Source organism: Monodelphis domestica, chromosome 1 (genome assembly GCF_027887165.1).
Source record: "Monodelphis domestica isolate mMonDom1 chromosome 1, mMonDom1.pri, whole genome shotgun sequence".
In the NCBI taxonomy this organism is placed as follows: domain Eukaryota; kingdom Metazoa; phylum Chordata; class Mammalia; order Didelphimorphia; family Didelphidae; genus Monodelphis; species Monodelphis domestica.
In genome coordinates this window covers 594,735,980-594,753,265 of record NC_077227.1, presented here as the reverse complement: position 1 = coordinate 594,753,265, position 17,286 = coordinate 594,735,980, and the positions used below count along the sequence as shown (strand labels likewise).

At 41.3% G+C, this 17,286-nt stretch overlaps 1 protein-coding gene across 2 annotated transcripts; it reads right to left on the bottom strand.

Moving 5' to 3' along the window:
* Positions 1-1,799: 1,799 nt before the first annotated feature.
* On the bottom strand, positions 1,800-16,785 carry CHMP7 (charged multivesicular body protein 7). 2 transcript variants are annotated; one of them, XM_001373457.5, is made up of 10 exons: positions 15,886-16,785; positions 12,033-12,204; positions 8,992-9,177; positions 8,758-8,891; positions 6,903-6,951; positions 5,886-6,005; positions 4,578-4,676; positions 4,237-4,297; positions 3,513-3,695; positions 1,800-3,255 (listed from the first exon to the last, which is right to left on the bottom strand). In XM_001373457.5, exons 1-10 carry the CDS (start codon positions 16,182-16,184, stop codon positions 3,203-3,205), a joined length of 1,356 nt encoding a protein of 451 aa, XP_001373494.1. In that variant the 5' UTR covers positions 16,185-16,785; the 3' UTR covers positions 1,800-3,202. The 2 variants fall into 2 exon arrangements, with proteins under 2 accessions (XP_001373494.1, XP_016278465.1); XM_016422979.2 differs by having other exon boundaries at positions 16,556-16,727.
* Positions 16,786-17,286: the final 501 nt, after the last annotated feature.

Sequence of the window (17,286 nt, the reverse complement as noted above, 5' to 3'; positions counted from 1 at the left end):
CTCATTCAAAAACCTTTTATGGGTCAATATAGCTTCTAGGATAAAAGTCAAACTCCTGTGCCTGGCATGCAAAATCCTTCACAATCTAGCTCCAACATGCTTTTCCAGATACATACTTCAAACACTGTTTCTTCTAGTCAAATTATCCTTGTTCTTCCTTGTGACACTGAATTTCAAGTCTGGAATGCATCCTATCATTTCCATCTCATAAAATCCTTGCTTTCTTCAAAGCATTAAGTACCTCTTCCTAAATAAGGCTCTTCTAGATACTCCCACTGGACTACTAAATCATGTTGTTTTGCACTTAATCATCTGTGTACCAGTGGCCTCCTGATAGGATGAAAGCCCTTAGTGGCAGAGGCAATTTTATTTCTGGCAGTCATCTCCAATACCTACCAGTGTTGGCACTTGATGGATCCCCAGTCCACAAGGACCATTTCCCTCCTCTGAACTCGGATTCTCAGGGGCTATTTGACTCAGTTAACAATGGATCATATACTGGCTTGTGATCTTTCTTGTGCTTTATAAACATAATCTTCTCTAACTTAGCCTTTGTTTGTGCCTGATGAATTCAACTCTGCTGAATTTCAACAAGGCAAGGCTTCTGTTATAGACTCCTGTGTGTTCACAGTCCCTAGTAGGTATGGACATACATTGGATTCTCACCAAGTGAAACGAATGCAAATCGTTCATTCAATAAGTGCTGTAACTTGCTATAAGCATTTAAACTATGCTATGGTGACTCAAAGGCAAAAGAGGAAATTTTAAACAGTAGCTGACAATGGAAAAGAATAATTGTCACTGAAGGCAACAACCTCCCCAAAATTCAGGAGACAATTCAGAGAAAGAAGATTCCTCCCTTGAGGAAATGTCAGTTCTATAATTCATTTGGTTGATCGCATTAGCCTTCTTAACACACCACATTAAAAAGCCCCTAATACTCCCACTATCTTCCCTTACCTCTGTTGGTTATGTCACTCATCAGAAATCTTATTGGCTCCCTACTGCTTCTCAAAAGTTTCAAGTTACTCAGTCTAGTTGTCAAGGTCCTCCATTGACCACACCCCACGTTTTCAGCTGTCTCACATTAGTCCTTTTTCAATATTACACCCCTACCCATCTTTCTACAAGTCTTGGTGTTGACCACATTCAGCATCTGGCCTTTGTTCAGGCTGACATGAAACACCTCTCTTCCCTCCAAAGGGTGTGTTATGAGCTCAAACATCACCTCCTCCAAGAAGTTCTTCCTGAACCCTTGCTTAACTGCCTTTTCCTTGAGACCTCACATAGAATGTTGTTTTACAGCTTTTGAATGTATTTGACTTATGAGCACGAGCCTTCTGCATCATCTCTGACCTTTCGACCTTTTTTTAATACCAAACCCTATGTTCAGCCAAGTCCACCAGTTGCTCTGAAATTCCTGAATGCCGTTTCATTAGATCTTTTCAAGTTCTTTTCACTATGCTTATCACATGATTCTGTGGAGCGCAGCAATCTATGTTGGCTGTTTATACTTAGGTCCCCTGTGACACTTGTAAGCTCCTCAGGGGTAGGGACTTTTTAAAATCTAATCTTTGTATCATGAAAGCACTCAGCAAAGTATGCTATACACCACAAGTGGTTGATGTTTGCTGCTATGGTGCTAGGCTACTTCTGGGGCTTAATTTCAGAGTATTTTAGATGTCCTCATCTTTTAGATTTGCCCATCACTGTCCAGAGAAGTAGCCTCAAAGACCTTAAGTTAAATACAGAACAGGCCAGATGGCATGGTAACACAAAGGAAAGACAGAGTCAGAGTGGACAATGACCATGATTTGTTTTTTCTTTTAATTATGTACCAGATAGAAAAGGGGAAAAAATAGTGATTGTTTCTCTTCACCCCCAACACTTTTGTTTATCAAGGTAGAATGGGAGAGAAATTTGTTGACCATGAGTCTTGCTCCTGCCTTGGAGTTTCTTCTTTCCCTCTGCTCCACATCATTTCAGGGGCAAGAGCAAATAGCTTAGGCAGAAATATTTGTGCTTCAGCAGCCATAGTGGCAATGTAGCCGCCATCTTCTCCTCTCCAGACTACTGTTTCACTCAGCTCGAACCCTGTCCCCAGTTCACCAAAGGGCAGAGACAGAAGCAGGAATTTGGCAGCCTCAAGAGGCAACAGTAGGTAGTGTATGTTCTCACAAATAAGTAGAATGTGGGAGGCATATACCAGTACAGCAGAAGGGCAAACCCTTCTGCTTCTATTGCACAAATTGGCTCAGATTCCCTACCTTCAGCAATGGTCTATCAGCAAAAGGAAATTCTTCTGAAACTTGAGCAAACAATTCACTCTTGTTTTATAGCCTCATGGAAGGGCGTTTTTGCTGTGTAGTTTGTTCAGGGTCTTCTGACCATACCCCAACAAAGGCAGAGCAAAGGGGCAGCCACTTGCATTAAAAGAGATGGGACCTGGCCATCCACAATTCACACAGGATGGCTCCACAATCACCTAGGTCTCACCACCCCAAGTTCAAAGGCCAAGAAGAATTTTCTTCCTCTCTGCACAAAAGGAAATGGGAGTCAGTGAGAGCCAAAGGTGTCACCACCCTAAATTACTCAAGGGTGACAATTTTTCTGAGCCTAAAAAGCTTGATGCAATGATAATTAAGAGCAAAAACTTTTGCAATCTGTGTTTTCTCCTTGAAGAAGCAGCAAAGTCCCCTTGAATAAAACTTGTCTGATTCTCCTCACCAGTGAAAATGGAAATGGGTAGGAATAAGTTGTTTAAGTAAACTTATAAACACCTACAGGTAAAGATGACAAGTCCCTCTAACCAACGGGAGAAAAACTGATCTGCAATCTCTCACCTTGTTGGCTGGAACAAAATTCTAGTGGGAGTTGGTGGGTGAAGACAAACATAACTGGACCAAAGTCAAGGACTGCAGGCTATATGGAACAATAGGTCAAACACAGGACAGCATAGATTGTGGCACTATAAAGATGAGAAGACAGACAGGTCCATGACACCAGCTGGGAGCAAGCTTTTGGAGCATAACTTCCATAAATAACTTCTGTCCTGTAGCAACTGGTAGTATCCAGCTAAATGGAGTAGTCCTTCTTCCCCATCCCATCAAATTCTGAGTTTGTTTGTTTTTTTTTCAATTAAATAACTATGTACAAACACACACGCCTGATCTCTCCTTAATATGGAAGTCCTGGGATAGCATTAGAGAGTGGGTTCCAGCTGTCTTTTGGAGGATTCATAGCTTGGAAGCAAACCTGCAGAGAATAGAAAATGGTTGAATAACACAAGATAGACATGATAAAATATCTAAGATAGAGAACCCAGAAACTGAACCCTGGTCTCCAGAGAACATGTGATCCAGATAACTGAACTATATATTTTTGACTACCTCAGTGCCTCCAGATCCTAAGTAAGCTGAGTACCAGACCTGGGATCCACCAACTCTGTGGCCACATTTCTGGCTATCATACCAAAATCCCAGCAGAAACCCTTTATTCATATATGCCCATACCTCCTTCTGATAGGGATAGTTTCTCCAGCTCAGCTTCAAGCTCAGCATCTGAAATGCTGGGATTAGGCACATTGGTGGAGAAGAATGGCTTGTGGGGAGTATCGGGCAGATCCAGAGGTTCTTTGGTGGTGGTGTCCTGGAGAAGGATATCCAGTTCTTTCTCCAGCTCCTCACTGTCACTATCTGGACAGAAAAAAAGGCAAAGAAAAATGTAAATCCCCATAGAGGAAAAACAATCAAGACTCAAGAATGACAGATAAAAATTAAGAAGCAAACAATGACTAAGTCTTTTAAGTTGGGAATACATTGCAACTGAAAGTGGAACAGCTATTTTTTAAGAAATCACTTGAGAAAAGGGGCACTCTCCAAAGAAACTTCCTCCTCTGTCCCCACAGAAAATGTATTAAAAGTGGCAAGGTCTCTCTCCTAACACTGGGGAATATCCCTGACCTTTTATGCCATTTAAAGGGGTGCAGTTCCCCAATGAAAAACAAAACCCCTTATGACAGCCTCAGATCCAAGGAGTTGGTTGAGATAGAAAAGGTGTCTTAACTTGGAATGGGAGTGGGGACATGAAGGGATTCCCTGGAGCTGCATGTCAAAGTGATGGGTAGGGGAAGAATTCTGGATAAAGCCCTCTCTGCTGCCAGATGCAAGAAAAACATAGCCAGATGAAGAAAGCAAATTCCTCTCGAGCTATGGGGACATCTTTTTGATGACTCACCTAAGCCATTCATCCCCATCCCAGCCAGAGTCTGAGAAACTTCATCCTGGGTATCACAGAGCTATAAGAGAAATAGGTGAGATCCTGAGTCAATGTTTCTAAATAATATAAAGGGGGAGGGGGGAGGAAGAAATGGCAAATACTCAGAAACAGAAACAGATAAAATCTAGGTAAGACTCCAATAGAGAAACAACAAGGTCAAATAAGTTTCTGCACACAAGTTCAAACGGAAGGAGGTTTCCTCTCCTTTCGACTGTCCATACACAGTAACATATGACAGCCTAGAAAGGCGGCATGCCCAGCAACTTCCTAACATCCACGTCCCCAGGTCCATTCTCTACCTCTTGAATCTGGTCCACCAGACTCTCTGCTTTCTCCACTGTGATGTCCTTCATGGAAAGTTTGAGGGCCCCTACACCAGCCTGATAGGCATTAAAAACCTAAAAGGAAAGCAGAGCGGCATTGGTGCAAATGAAGAATAGTTGTAAAAACACTTTGTTTTTAGCTTCTTGAAATTTCTATATCCTCACATGAACTTGGCCTTTCAGAACTGCTAATAAGGAAAGACTTAGAGGACAGCTACAAAGAAAGAACCTGATTAAGCAGATACAGGAAAGGGTGAATAATTGGTAGCAAAAAAGGAGCTACAGACTAATGCATTGCTGGTGAAACCGTGAACTGATCCAACCATTCTGGAGGGCAATTTGGAATTATGCCCAAAGGGCTATAAAACAATGCATACTCTTTGATCCAGTAATACCACTACTATATTCCAAAGAGATTTTTTTAAATGGGAAAGGATTTGCTTATACAAAAATATTTATAACTGCTCTTTTTGTGGTAGAAAAGAATTAGAAATTAAAAGGATGTTCCTCAATTGGGGAACAGCTGAACAAATTATGGTATATGATGGTGATGAAATACTATTGTGCTATAAGGAATGATGAACAGGACAACTTCAGAAAGAGCTGGAAAGACCTACATGAAGTGATGCAGAGTGAAATAAGAAAAACCAGGAAAACATTGTACACAGTAATAGCAATATTGTGGAATGATCAGCTCTGACAGATTTAGCTTCTATTGGTAATACAAGTAATAGATTCTGATGGACTTAGAAAGAACTGTTAGAAGTCAGAATACAGATCAAAACATACCATTTTTCACTTATTTATTTGGTTTTATAAGATTATTCACTTACAAAAATGAATATGGAAATGTTTTGCATAATACTACATGTATAACACAGACTGAATTTTTTGTCAGCTCCAGGAGGGGGGAAAGGAGAGAGGAAGACAGTTTGGATCATATAACTTCAGAAAACTTATGTGGAAATTTATTATTAACATTTTTTAAAATAAAATTTTAAAAATAAATAAATGAAATAAAATAAGAAGGTTGGATCAATAGACCTCTAAAAACCAAAAGGAAACTTCAGGTTGGAAAAGCAGAATTGAGAATGAGTATTGCAGCAATGAAGAACATCCCTTGGACCTTCAACAAGAAAAAGAGCTCATCACATTTTGTATAGGATAATCAGAGTAAGCCCAATGTAGGAGAGGAAAATTACAGAGCAGAAAAACACTAGCAAAGACAAATAGTAACTATGAGATCAAACTTTGTTTTTGTTATCCTTGGTACAAGTAGATTACCATCTGATCTGTTTGGGAAGCATAGATCCGATCAAGAATGCCTTGTACTGTGTCCAGCTTGGCATGTAGTGCTTCAATGCGCTTCTCTGTCCTCTGCTTAGACTTAAGATGCCTTAGTGCCTAGAAGAGCAGGGGAAATGTGGTCAGAATCTCAAACCATAATCCATGATACTGGGCGGGGAGGCAAGAGAGTAGCAGTACTGATATGGGCTGAAGTATCCCACTAAACCTGCCAAGGAGCTAAACAATCAAAAGAACATGGAAACAATAACTAGTTGATTAGTATAGGGCCACTTTTCAGATAAGACATATGGGTTGCTTAGATTTACAATTATGAGAAAACTCACATCAATCTTTAGACATAACTTAAGTCCTTGGTTAAGGGGGTTCAGTTTCCCAGTCACACAGGACTAGGTTTAAACAACGCTCAGTTTCCACAATCATTGCCTTTCTTACAACCTGCACAGAAAGAACAAAATCTGACTGAAAGTGGGTTGTTGAACATTTTATTAGCATCCCATTTACACTGCAATTTTCATCCCATGGTAGGCAGAGTGAACCATGGGTAAAGTGACATAAGCCTTGGGAATGGCAGGGTAACAAACACCCAAACAAATGGCCCCTTCCTTAGTAACTAATCAAAGTTAAAAGCATTCTTAAAAACCCCTCCCTTCCTTCCTCACTTACTTTATCTACCTTCCTTCCTTACTAGCTAAACTATCTCACTATAATAACTAGCTAACTATCTGTGGTCACTCTATTATTATATTCTCTCATAATAAAGCTTGTTCCCTCATCATGGAGTCAGCCAGAGCTGCCAAATTCTTTAGATAAGAAGGTGAGACCCTAATTTTGCCACTTCCTCATCAGAATCACTAATGGGGGCTAAGACTATCCCCAATTGTATACCTATACTCTCACTCCTAAGGTATGTGGTGGTACTAAAGCCATCTGACTTCCTTCCTGGCTGCTAAATATGACAGTACAGAGTTAGTAGGGAGAAAAAAGGACACTCACCAGTTGCTTCTTTCCAGCTCGGCATGCTTGTCGGGCATCTTCTTTACATCTGTGAAACAGAAGGAAAGACCAAGGATATCTGATTTGGATTGGGAAGAGGGGTTCTAGTACACAGGAAAAGGAAGACCCCTAAGAAATCTGTAAGTGAGAGTCAGTCAAGAGGGCAGCTAGGTGGCGCAGTAGATAGTGTTCACCCTGAAATCAGGAAGATTCATCTTCCTGAGGTCAAATCTGGCCTCAGACATAAAGCTGTGTGACTCTGGGCAAGTCACTTCATCCTGTGTGCCTCAGTTTCCTCATCTATAAAATGAGCTAGAGAAGGAAATGTCAAACCACTCCAGTATTTTGGCCAAGAAAAACCCAAATGAAGTCATAAAGTCAGAATGACTAAAAAGCAACTGAACAACAAGTCAAGAAGGGGGGTAAGTGTCGAGGGATCTTGAGCCCAAATCCCATTCTGTCTACTGATTCAAAGGAATAATAGGGCAGCTGGTGGCATAGTGGGTAATCAGGAAGACCTGGGTTCAAATCTGGATTCAGATACTTCCTGGCTGTCCGACCCAGGGCAAGTCACAACCCCATCTGCCTAGCCCTTGACCTTCTTAGAGTTGTTACTGGGACAGAAAGTAAGGGTTTAAAATTTAAAAATAAATAAATAAAATAACTTTTCCTCTGACAGATGTCACTGGTAAAAATAGTAATTTGGAGCAGCTAGGTGGACACATTTCCTAACTGTGTGACCCTAGGCAACTTACTTAACTCCAATTGCCTGGCCCTTATCACTCTTCCACCTTACATCCAATACTTTGTATTGATTCTAAGTCAGAAAGTAAGGGTTAAAAAAAAAAAGAATAACAAACCATTACACCAAGTGTTATACAGTAATGTACTAGTCTCTTAACAATTATATGATATTTCAGAACACTCAATATGGGTAGGGCGAAAAACAAAGTCTTGGCCTGAAAAGTGTAAGTGCTACAGGGAACTTCTCTACCTCCAAATTGTCACCAATTCATATTTGTATGCACTATCTACAAAACAACTGATTGATAATGAAACCAGGAACTCCCTTCTCACCACCAAGCACAAAGCCCCATTCAACCCTGAAAATATTCCATTTATTTCAAGGGACCAAAAGAAGACTAAAGAAAATAGAATAGATCTTAACAAATTCAGGCCATGTTCTCAACTTGAGAGAACCCCAGAAGGATATCCACCAATTGTTTGGTCAGTCCAAAAGGCTATTTCCAATCTTCCTTTTTGCCACACCCCCCCCAATTAATTTCTCCTGAAGGACATTAGCAAGGCAAAACCATACTATTTTAACTTGATCTGTGTAGAGCATCAGGTCTGGTACTATTCATACCTAATGGACCCCACTTTCTTGAACCCTGAATTCCATTTTTTGTGGTGTATTCTGGCCTGCAACTAAACACTAAAATAAAATACTATGTACATTTTTTGAATGCTGTTTTCGCTAGCTCTTGGGGATAAAGAATCTTGTCCTTATTGTCGCCCTCTTCCCCCACCTTAGAGAAGTCAAAAGATCCAGATTTAACTCCCACAACTACTGGTGCCATTGGGCATAAAAACCCTTCCTCTCTCTGGTGGAGTCTTCTCCCCTCAGTAAAATGGACAGAATAATCTTTCTAAAACTATGCCTATAGCAACTCAGCAAAGCAGAAGGGCTATTGCTATCACTTCACCAGGGGTAACCCATTTATCTATAGAAAAAAAAATGAGTGAAAAAGAGGGAGAATGTAAAAAGAAAACATCATGCCCCTAAGTGCTCTGAGAGCTGTGAGAACTACTCAGGGCAAGGAGGGCTCAGTTAAAGCCTTGGGATAGCAGTTACCTCTCTGATTCCTGGGACAGGGACTCCACCTTGCGTGAGAGCAGCCGTTCACTCTGCATCAACTGGTACACCCCGACATCTACATCATTTACTGGGGAGACCTTGGCATGTAGCCCTCGGGCAAACTTCACAATCTGCAGGAGAGGAACAAATTACTCCTGCTCTGAAAAAATTTCACCCAGAAAAACTGATGGCAAGATTACTAGATATTTAATAGATTCCATCATTCAATACCTTCTCACCATTCTGTTCTAAAACAGTGACTCTCTTCTCTTTCTGCAGCTGTAACAATACCAAATAGAAGGTTCGCTCATCTGGGCAGGAACTAGCACAGAGGGTGCTCAACTCTGACAGGGCCACCACAGGATGAGAGGAGATTGGAGAGTTCTGATACAGACGATATACATCCTCTGCTTTTTCCTATAGGAGAAGAAAGGAGTTTGTACTCTCTCTGTGTCTAGGTGTAGAAACCAAAGAACTCTGACTTTTCTTTTAAAAAATTAGTACCATAAAGGCTCAAACCAAGCCAATTTCTTCACTTAAAGTGGGATTTATTTTTCCTTTAAGTTTTGCTTTTAAAAAGTTAAGAAAATTGAACTAAAATGTCTATACTGATGTAGCCTACTCTAATAAACTAAAATCAGGCCTCCATATATATCCAGTTTAACTGAGTATGTACAGTATATGCCTGTCTTCCGCTTATCACTAATTCAAACAAGTCTTTTGACTCCACTATTGTTTCCGCTATTGGTAAAAATGAAGCAGTTTTATACAATGGGCTGGAATTAGGATATCTGGGTGTTAATCCTGGTTGTGCCACTAATAAGCTGCATGGCCTTGGTTAATTCACATCTCCCTGTCTCTAGTTGACTTTGTAATAATCAAGTCCTAGTCAGCTCAAAAATGCTATGAAAATTAAAATGATTAACCCTATTCCTCTTCTATCAAAGAATTTTATATACAACCTGATTACTAGGGCTAGAAAGAACTTCAATTGTTTTATAATAAAAGTACAAGAAACTTAGACATTTTTGCAAAAACAAAACCAATGCAGTCAAGATTAGAAGGAAAATAGAAACTGGGAGGGGAGGGGAATTTACAGCAAGTTCTCTTATAAAAGTCTTATTTCTCAAATATATATAAAACTAAGTCAAATGTATAAAAATATAAGTCATTCCCCAACTGATAAATGGTCAAAGGACATGAACAGGCAGCTTTCAGAAGAAAAAAAAACAAAGCTATCTGTAGTCATGAGAAAAATGCTCTAACTCAGTGATTTAGAGAAATGCATATTAAAAACAACTGAGGTATCTAACTTTATACCTCTCAGATTGGCTAATATGATGAAAAAGGAAAACAACAAATGTTGGGAGGGGATGTGGAAAAATTGGGACATTAATGCATTCTTGCTGGAGTTAGGAAATGATCCAACCATTTTGGAAAACAATTTAGAACTACACCCAAAGATAAAACTGTGCCTATCCTTTGACCCAGAAGTATCACTACAAGGTCCATATCCCAAAGAGATCAAAGAAAGAGGAAAAGTTCTAGACGTGTAAAAAAATATTTATAGCAGTTCTTTTTGTGGTGGCAAAGAACTGGAAATTGAAGGGATGCCTAGCAACTGGAGAATGACTGAACAACTTGTGGTATGTGGATGTGGTGGAATACTATTGTGCTAAAAGAAACAATAAGCAGGATGGTTTCAGAAAAACCTGGGGAGATTTATATGAATTGATGCAAAGTAAAGTGAGTAGAGCCAGGAGATCATTATATATAGTAACAGCAATACTACACAATGATCTAATGACTTAGCTATTCTTTGCAATACAATGATACAAGACAATTCTGAAGGATTTATCATAAAAAAAAAAGTTATCCACTTCTAGAGAAAAAACTCCAATAGAGTCTCAATGCATAATAAAATTACTTTGGGGGTTTTTTCCCTCTTTTTTTGGTCTGTTTTCTCTTTTTCAGCATGGCTAATTTGGAAATATGTTTTGCCTGATTGCACATGCATAATCTATGTCAAAGTTTGCCTTCTTCAAGGAGGCAGGAGGAACAAGAAGAAAGGGAGGGAATTTGGAAATCAAAAATTATAAAAAATGAATGTTAATTGCTTTTACATATAATTGAGAAAAAATAAAATAAAAACATTCCCAAAAAATAAAGGTACAAGTAAATGAAATTGTCATATAATGAAATGGGGAACTATAACTACAACTCTTAAGAAGTCATGCCATTTTTTCTCCTAGAGAGGATAATGATTTTCTTGGTTCCCAGATAACCTAGGTATGTATTTTTTCAACAAATTTGAGACCATAAGAATTTCCTAAACATTAGTTCATTTTTTTGTCCCTTCGAATTCCAGAAAACAAACTGAAGCAGCTGCTCCATGATCTTGCATGGGTCTGAGTACCTAAAAGGGAAGCCTAGGGCTGTGAGAATATGAGTAGAAGGGTTAAAGATTAAGGAAGAAAAGACATGGAGAGGAAGGACACACAAAGAGACAAAGGAATCAGAGTCATGTCAGCCTGTCAGCTCCTCCAAAAATGGTCAGAGAGAGAGAGAGCATGAGGGAGCTGATCTGTTTATTAAAGATAGTTGCACAAGGGAGTTGGGCAGAGTGTCAATCACCCAGTTGGTACATCAGAAGTTTTAACAGGTTAATGACAAAGTCAGAGTGGATGATAACACAATAGATCCGCCAGGTATCCAGGATAGGACCCTTCTCCTTTCCAGGACACTGGCACCAGACTTATCTTAGGAATGCAAGTGTGAATCTTTGATATTCCAAAGGACCCTAAAACTTGTCTGCCTGCTTACATACAAGAGATAACAGCAGAGGTTTGGCTTTTAAGATGAACAAAATTTAAACCAAAATTAAATACAAATTTAAGGACACAGAAATCAATCATGTGAAATATTAGAAACAGATCCATAAGTCTGGTCCATGAACACTTTGCTGGAGTCAGCTTTTGAATACCTCTTTAATACCTTCTTTATTTGTTATAACTGAAACCCTTCACAAACTCTATAGTGTGTCCTTGATTTAGACCTCAGGCAAAGGGTTTTCCTTAAAGCACAGGAGAAAGTCCAAGTACCAATCAAACGTTATAATACTCCACGAGAAGAATCCCTGCTTCTCCCTTACTTTTGATAGTCTGTAGGAGACTGGGAATATGCAAAAAATAATGTAGACAGCACTTAACTTTTGTCTCTGGATCAAATGGCAAAGTCTTTCTTCCAAAAGGAAAATGTGTCTCTGTACCTACCTTAAGCAGCTCCACAGCCACCAGCACTTCTTCAGCAGGGACTTTGTTGTCCCCTAGCACATTAGAAAGAGTCCATTTGAGAGGCTTCAAAAGGAAGACACCTACACCCCATGAAATCCAGCTGCTGTCCACACTGGCCATGAAATCAGACTCCCGTTGTAGCTCCCCTCGGCTCCAAGAAGAAAAGGAAAAAGTCATGTCAGTAGGAGTGTATTGGATGATTTCAGCCAGTGTCTCCAGATAATAGACATCCACCAGTCAAAAACAAAGAAAAGAAGAGCTATGGAGCTCATGCTATGGTTTCCTCTTATGTGCCAAATAAAAAGAATCAATAAATATTTACTGAGCATCACTAAGTGAAAAGTGCTATCTATGGGAAATAAAATGCCAAGACACAGTCATGAAGTTCAGATTGTCTCAGCCAGTGATAGCAAATTCAAATAAAGCAAATCCCAGTGGGCAGCATATTGACTTAACCACATGTTAACATTATCTACCTCATATCATGTTTTTATTCTGCTAAGTATTTCCCAACTGGAGCTACTAAGTAGCACAGTGGATAGATTGCCAAGGCTGGAATAAGGAACACCTCAGTGCAAATCTCACCTCAGACACTTCCTAGCTGTGTGATCCTGTGCAAGTTGCCTTGGAACAGATAGTACTGATGCTAAGATAGAAGGTAAGGGTTAAAAAATATATATATTTCCAAATTATTAATCTGGTTTAGGCTTGCTCTCAAATTTTGCAGGCAATGAGTCTAACATCTCTGATCAGAAAACATTCCATGGCATTTACTCTGAAGCAATACCTTAAGCAGCTACAGACAAAGCCAAACAGTGAAGAGAATTCACAGACTACTGGAGAGACGGTATGGAGGCTTAAAGGATCTTGAGATCAAAGGTGACCAGTGGTTGCTTACCTGATTCTACTGTGCTGACTAACTCAAATCATCAAGCTTACTAATGGTGGCTTTTAACCATCTCAGAAGCTCTGTGGAGTAAAGCAAACTCCACAACAAAACAGGGGAAAGTACAGAAAGACTTATGGAGATAAGTGACAATCTTGGAGTATGGGGTACAACTGCCAAAGAGCAGGTATGTCCATCCCATCAGTTCTCCTCAGGAAACCCATCATAGTTTCCCTGACATTGACATTTAACCTCCACATAAAAGCCCCCAAGTACTGCTTCCAGCACACACAGATGACTGGTGCCACTTCAAAGATCACAAGACTTCTCAACAAAGGAATCATTAGGATTTGGCAAATATGCTTTGGATCTGAGAGTCAGTCCCAAATTTAGGATCTAAACCAGTTTTTAAGGGGTGGGGGTGGGGTGGGGAGAATGAAAGAGAAAGTTTACACACAAGACTCAAACTCAGATGAAACCCAAATGAGATTCATCCATTGTCTTCTGGAAAGTCAAATACAATGGCCAAGGAACTTCCTAGAGGATATTAAAGGGGAAAAAAAGCATTGGTGGCCAGAGGCTCCTCCTTCATCCTGCCTTTTCCTTTCTTCTTCCTAGCTTTAAGCAAGGAAGGAAACCAACCCCAATCTACAGCAGATGCACTGGTGGCTAACAAACCAGAGTCCCCAGGGTAGTCCCTATTCCTGCCTCTATCTGGTACTACAGACAACTTCTGTCATGTTAAGAAAGTAAAATGTGACGCAGTGAGGTATCTCAGTGGATTAAGATCCAGACCTGGAGTTAGAAGGACCTGGGTTCAAATGTGACCTCAGACACATTCTAGCTGGGTGACCCTGAGCTTAACTCAGTCACTTAACCCAATTGCCTAACCCTTATTACTCTTCTACCTGGGAGCCAATACTTAGTATCAATTCTAAGACAGAAGGTAAGGGCTTTTTTTTTTTTAAAGAAACAAAGAAACTAGAATATGAATGCACACAAATGGAAAGAATGAAGCCTTTCTGTAGCTTGGGGAAAACTGAATAGAAACTATTAAATAGGTGACATGGTGGGCCAATGGTCTGGTTATGCACACTGGTTTATATTTGTCTTGCTATGGTCAAAGCCATAGAACCACAGATTTATATGTGGAATGGGTCTTTAAGGTCACTGAGGCTAGCCCTTTCACTTTACAGCTGAGGGAACTGAGGGTCAGACAGATTAAATGACTTGCTCAGCATCATACAAGTACTAAGTATCTAAGGCAGAATTTGACTCCAGGTCTTCCGGATTCCAAATCCAGAGCCCTATCCATTCTGGTATGTTACCTCCCAAGATGAGGGGGACTCTATTCCTATAGAAGGATACCTACATTCCTTTCCCCAAGGGTGCTGTCTCCCAGGGCAAGGACCAAATTTATGTCCCCTGAATCAGAATCTCCTTACTTCAAAAGTTCTCTCTAATCCCATTGCCACCACCTCAGTTCTATTCCCTTTAAAGTTCACCTCAACTACAGTAATCCAGTCTTAACCAATCTCTCTTCCCCAGGTCCCCAACTAATGAATTCCAAATGATCTCTCAAGGCCTAATTCAAATTCTACCTGCTCCCCGTAGCTTTCCAAAATGAGTTCTACCTTTCTCTCATCTCACAGCACTTTATACTCCTCTTATGCAATTATACTTTAATCTTAATGTCTGAGCATTCTTACTACATTATAGATTACTTGATAGCAGAGCCTAGGATTCATTTATCTTTTTATTTACTTCAGTGCTTACTTAGTGCAGAATCCTGAAAAACGTTTCAATTAATAAATGAATGAACTCAAAGCCCTCTCAAACTTGCAAGCAGGAGACCTTCTCCAGATGATTTCAAATTCGGAGGCCTCAAGTAAAATTCTGCAAAGGGAATACCTTAAATAATCATATTGATTATGCCTAGTAGAGAAGGATAGGGGTTGTTAAGGTGTTTTCATAATCCACTGAGCCCAGAACTCCTTTTACTTGCCTCTCACAGGCCTCGATTTCCCTACCCGTTCTTTCTTTCTCCAGAAAGTCCTAGCCATCAAAGATATGGGGTTCACATAAAACACATATCTATCTTCTTTTATAAAGCCTACAGTCTTGCAAAGCATGACAGCTGGTTAACAAACATTTATTAAGCATTTAACTATGTGCCAGGCATGCTAAATGCTGAGTATACAAAGAAAAGCAAAATCAGATCTCTTGCCCTCAAATTACCACTCTAATGATGAAGATTATATGAAAAGAACTAGACACATGCAAGACAGAGGAAGGGGGGGAAAGAGACCAGCTGAGAAGACATGGAGAGGTTTCAGCAAAAGGCCTCAGAATGAAGTCTCAAAGGAAACAGGGACACTAATATATGAAAGTGAGGAGACCATTCCCAGGGCATAGGTATGGAGTTGAAAAATGTGTTATAAAGAACAGCAGTTACGCTAGAGATGAGAAGGAACTGTAGAAAAGTCAGGATTATACACCCAAAAGTCTCACTTACTCCTTATAACAACCCAATTTTATATAGTATGGGTCTTAAAAGCCTAGTTGCAAAAAACGCCATGAGGTTTGGGGTGTGGGAAGTTAGGGAAGGTTTCCTAAAAGAGGTGGCATTTAAGATAAGACCCCATCAAATGACAATAGCAATTCAAGAGAACCTCCTTTCTCCATCCTAGATATTCCAAGTCAGAATGAACTGTTGCATTCGGAATCAGAAGATGTGGATTCAAATCTCAACTCCGACACTCTCGTAACCTTAGGCAAGTCTCTTTACCTCTCTGGGCCTCAGTTTCCTCATCTGTAAAATGGGTGCGAAGGGGTAACACCAATCTGCTCCTAACGGGCCCTTCCCTTCAGCGCAGGGGAGGGGGAGAAATGCCACCTGTCTTCGCCCCGCCCCCAACTAGGGAAGGCCCCGCCCCCACCCCTCACCGGAGCAGATCCTGAAGCACTGTGGCCAACCCGAGCGGGACGCTCCCCTTGCGCTGGAAGGCCTCCTGAAGGTCGCGCAGGCGCAAACGCACCGCCCCCTGGCGGCGACTGTGGCTCAGCACTAGCGGTGCCCAGAAGCCCATCTTGCTATCCCAGTCGGTGCTGTTCACCTCCCGACTCCTCTTGAAGGCGGAGAACAAGAAGGACATCCGTTCTTCATCTTCCTCCCACTCGGGGGGCAGTAGCCCCGCCGGTTCTCCCCCGGCTGGGGCCTCGGACTCCTGCCCCGGGGACCACATCGGAACCCCTGCCCCACCGAGTCTCCGGACACAGCCCTGGCCCTAATCCCCTTCCGCCCTAGTCCCCTCCCGGCTTCCGTTCTTTCACCGCCACCTCCTCTTCCGTCATCGCCGCCGCCACCGCCCCGGATGAAATAGGTCCCAGACGGCTTCACTGCGCAGAATCCAAACTCTCCTTTTACAACCCTGCACAAGCGTCATTAAAAAAAAAAAAAGTCTCGGGAACTCACAGGGCGCCTGCGCCACTTCCTGTGATTTTTTGTGGAGGAAAAAAACCTAATGCATGCGCGGTGGAGGGAGATCGCAAAGCATTGTTGTAACCATATAGCCTCTAGAAGAGCCATAGAGCGGCAAACCGCTACGTCACCTACCCACACGCAAACTCTCTTTACAGCAAGAGGAACCAGGGCATGCCGAAGAAAGGGCTCCCAAAATCATGCCTTCCAGCTATCCTGATCCCCTATCAAGCCCCCCACCATTGCCCTTTCAGACCAGTCCTAATTCCCATTAGATTTCCTCGTCTTCCCGCCCCGGTGACGTCACACGAAGCCTTCCCAGTCCTGCGCGCCCCAGACGTATAGCGGGATAGCACCTAGACCTGGCCTCACGTCACGACGTGGGCGTGCCGGCAGCTTCTGCCCCTCGAGCGCCCTCTAGGGGCATCTGAGGAGGGCGCGAAGTCAGAGCCCGGCTACCCGCTAGGCCCTCTAGGCTTAGTTATTCTCTTTCTCTTTTCCTTTGGAGAATGTAAACTTCCTAAGGGCAGGGCAAAACCCGTTCACCACCCACAAGAAGGGGTACCGAGAATGCTGGTTCATTGGCTGTAAAAGATAGCTAACATGATCACTAATAGCACCGCTAAAAGTTCGACATCCTATTTGGAATTGCCGCATTTGGCAGGGGTTTATTTTTCTTTTAAGGTCCTATTCCTCAGAGATTGGTGATCAAACGATATGAAATGATATTGGTTCTAGAAATCAATCAACAAGCATTTATTTAATCTTAATATATTGCAGGCACTGTACCAAACATAGAGCTCTTGGTGCCCAGGGAACTTACCTTCTAAAGGAACTAGTTGTTGTTCAGTCGCGTCTGACTCGTG

What these genes read in the sequence shown, in the direction of transcription:
- CHMP7 (XM_001373457.5), bottom strand. Translation starts at nt 16,184, where the DNA reads ATGTGGTCCCCGGGGCAGGAGTCCGAGGCCCCAGCCGGGGGAGAACCG. An exon ending in TGGCTGTGGAGCTGCTTAAG is followed by an intron (nt 9,178 to 12,032) that starts GTAGGTACAGAG and finishes CTTCTCCTATAG; the next exon opens with GAAAAAGCAGAGGATGTATA. An exon ending in CTGTCCCAGGAATCAGAGAG is followed by an intron (nt 6,952 to 8,757) that starts GTAACTGCTATC and finishes TCTGTTTCACAG; the next exon opens with ATGTAAAGAAGATGCCCGAC.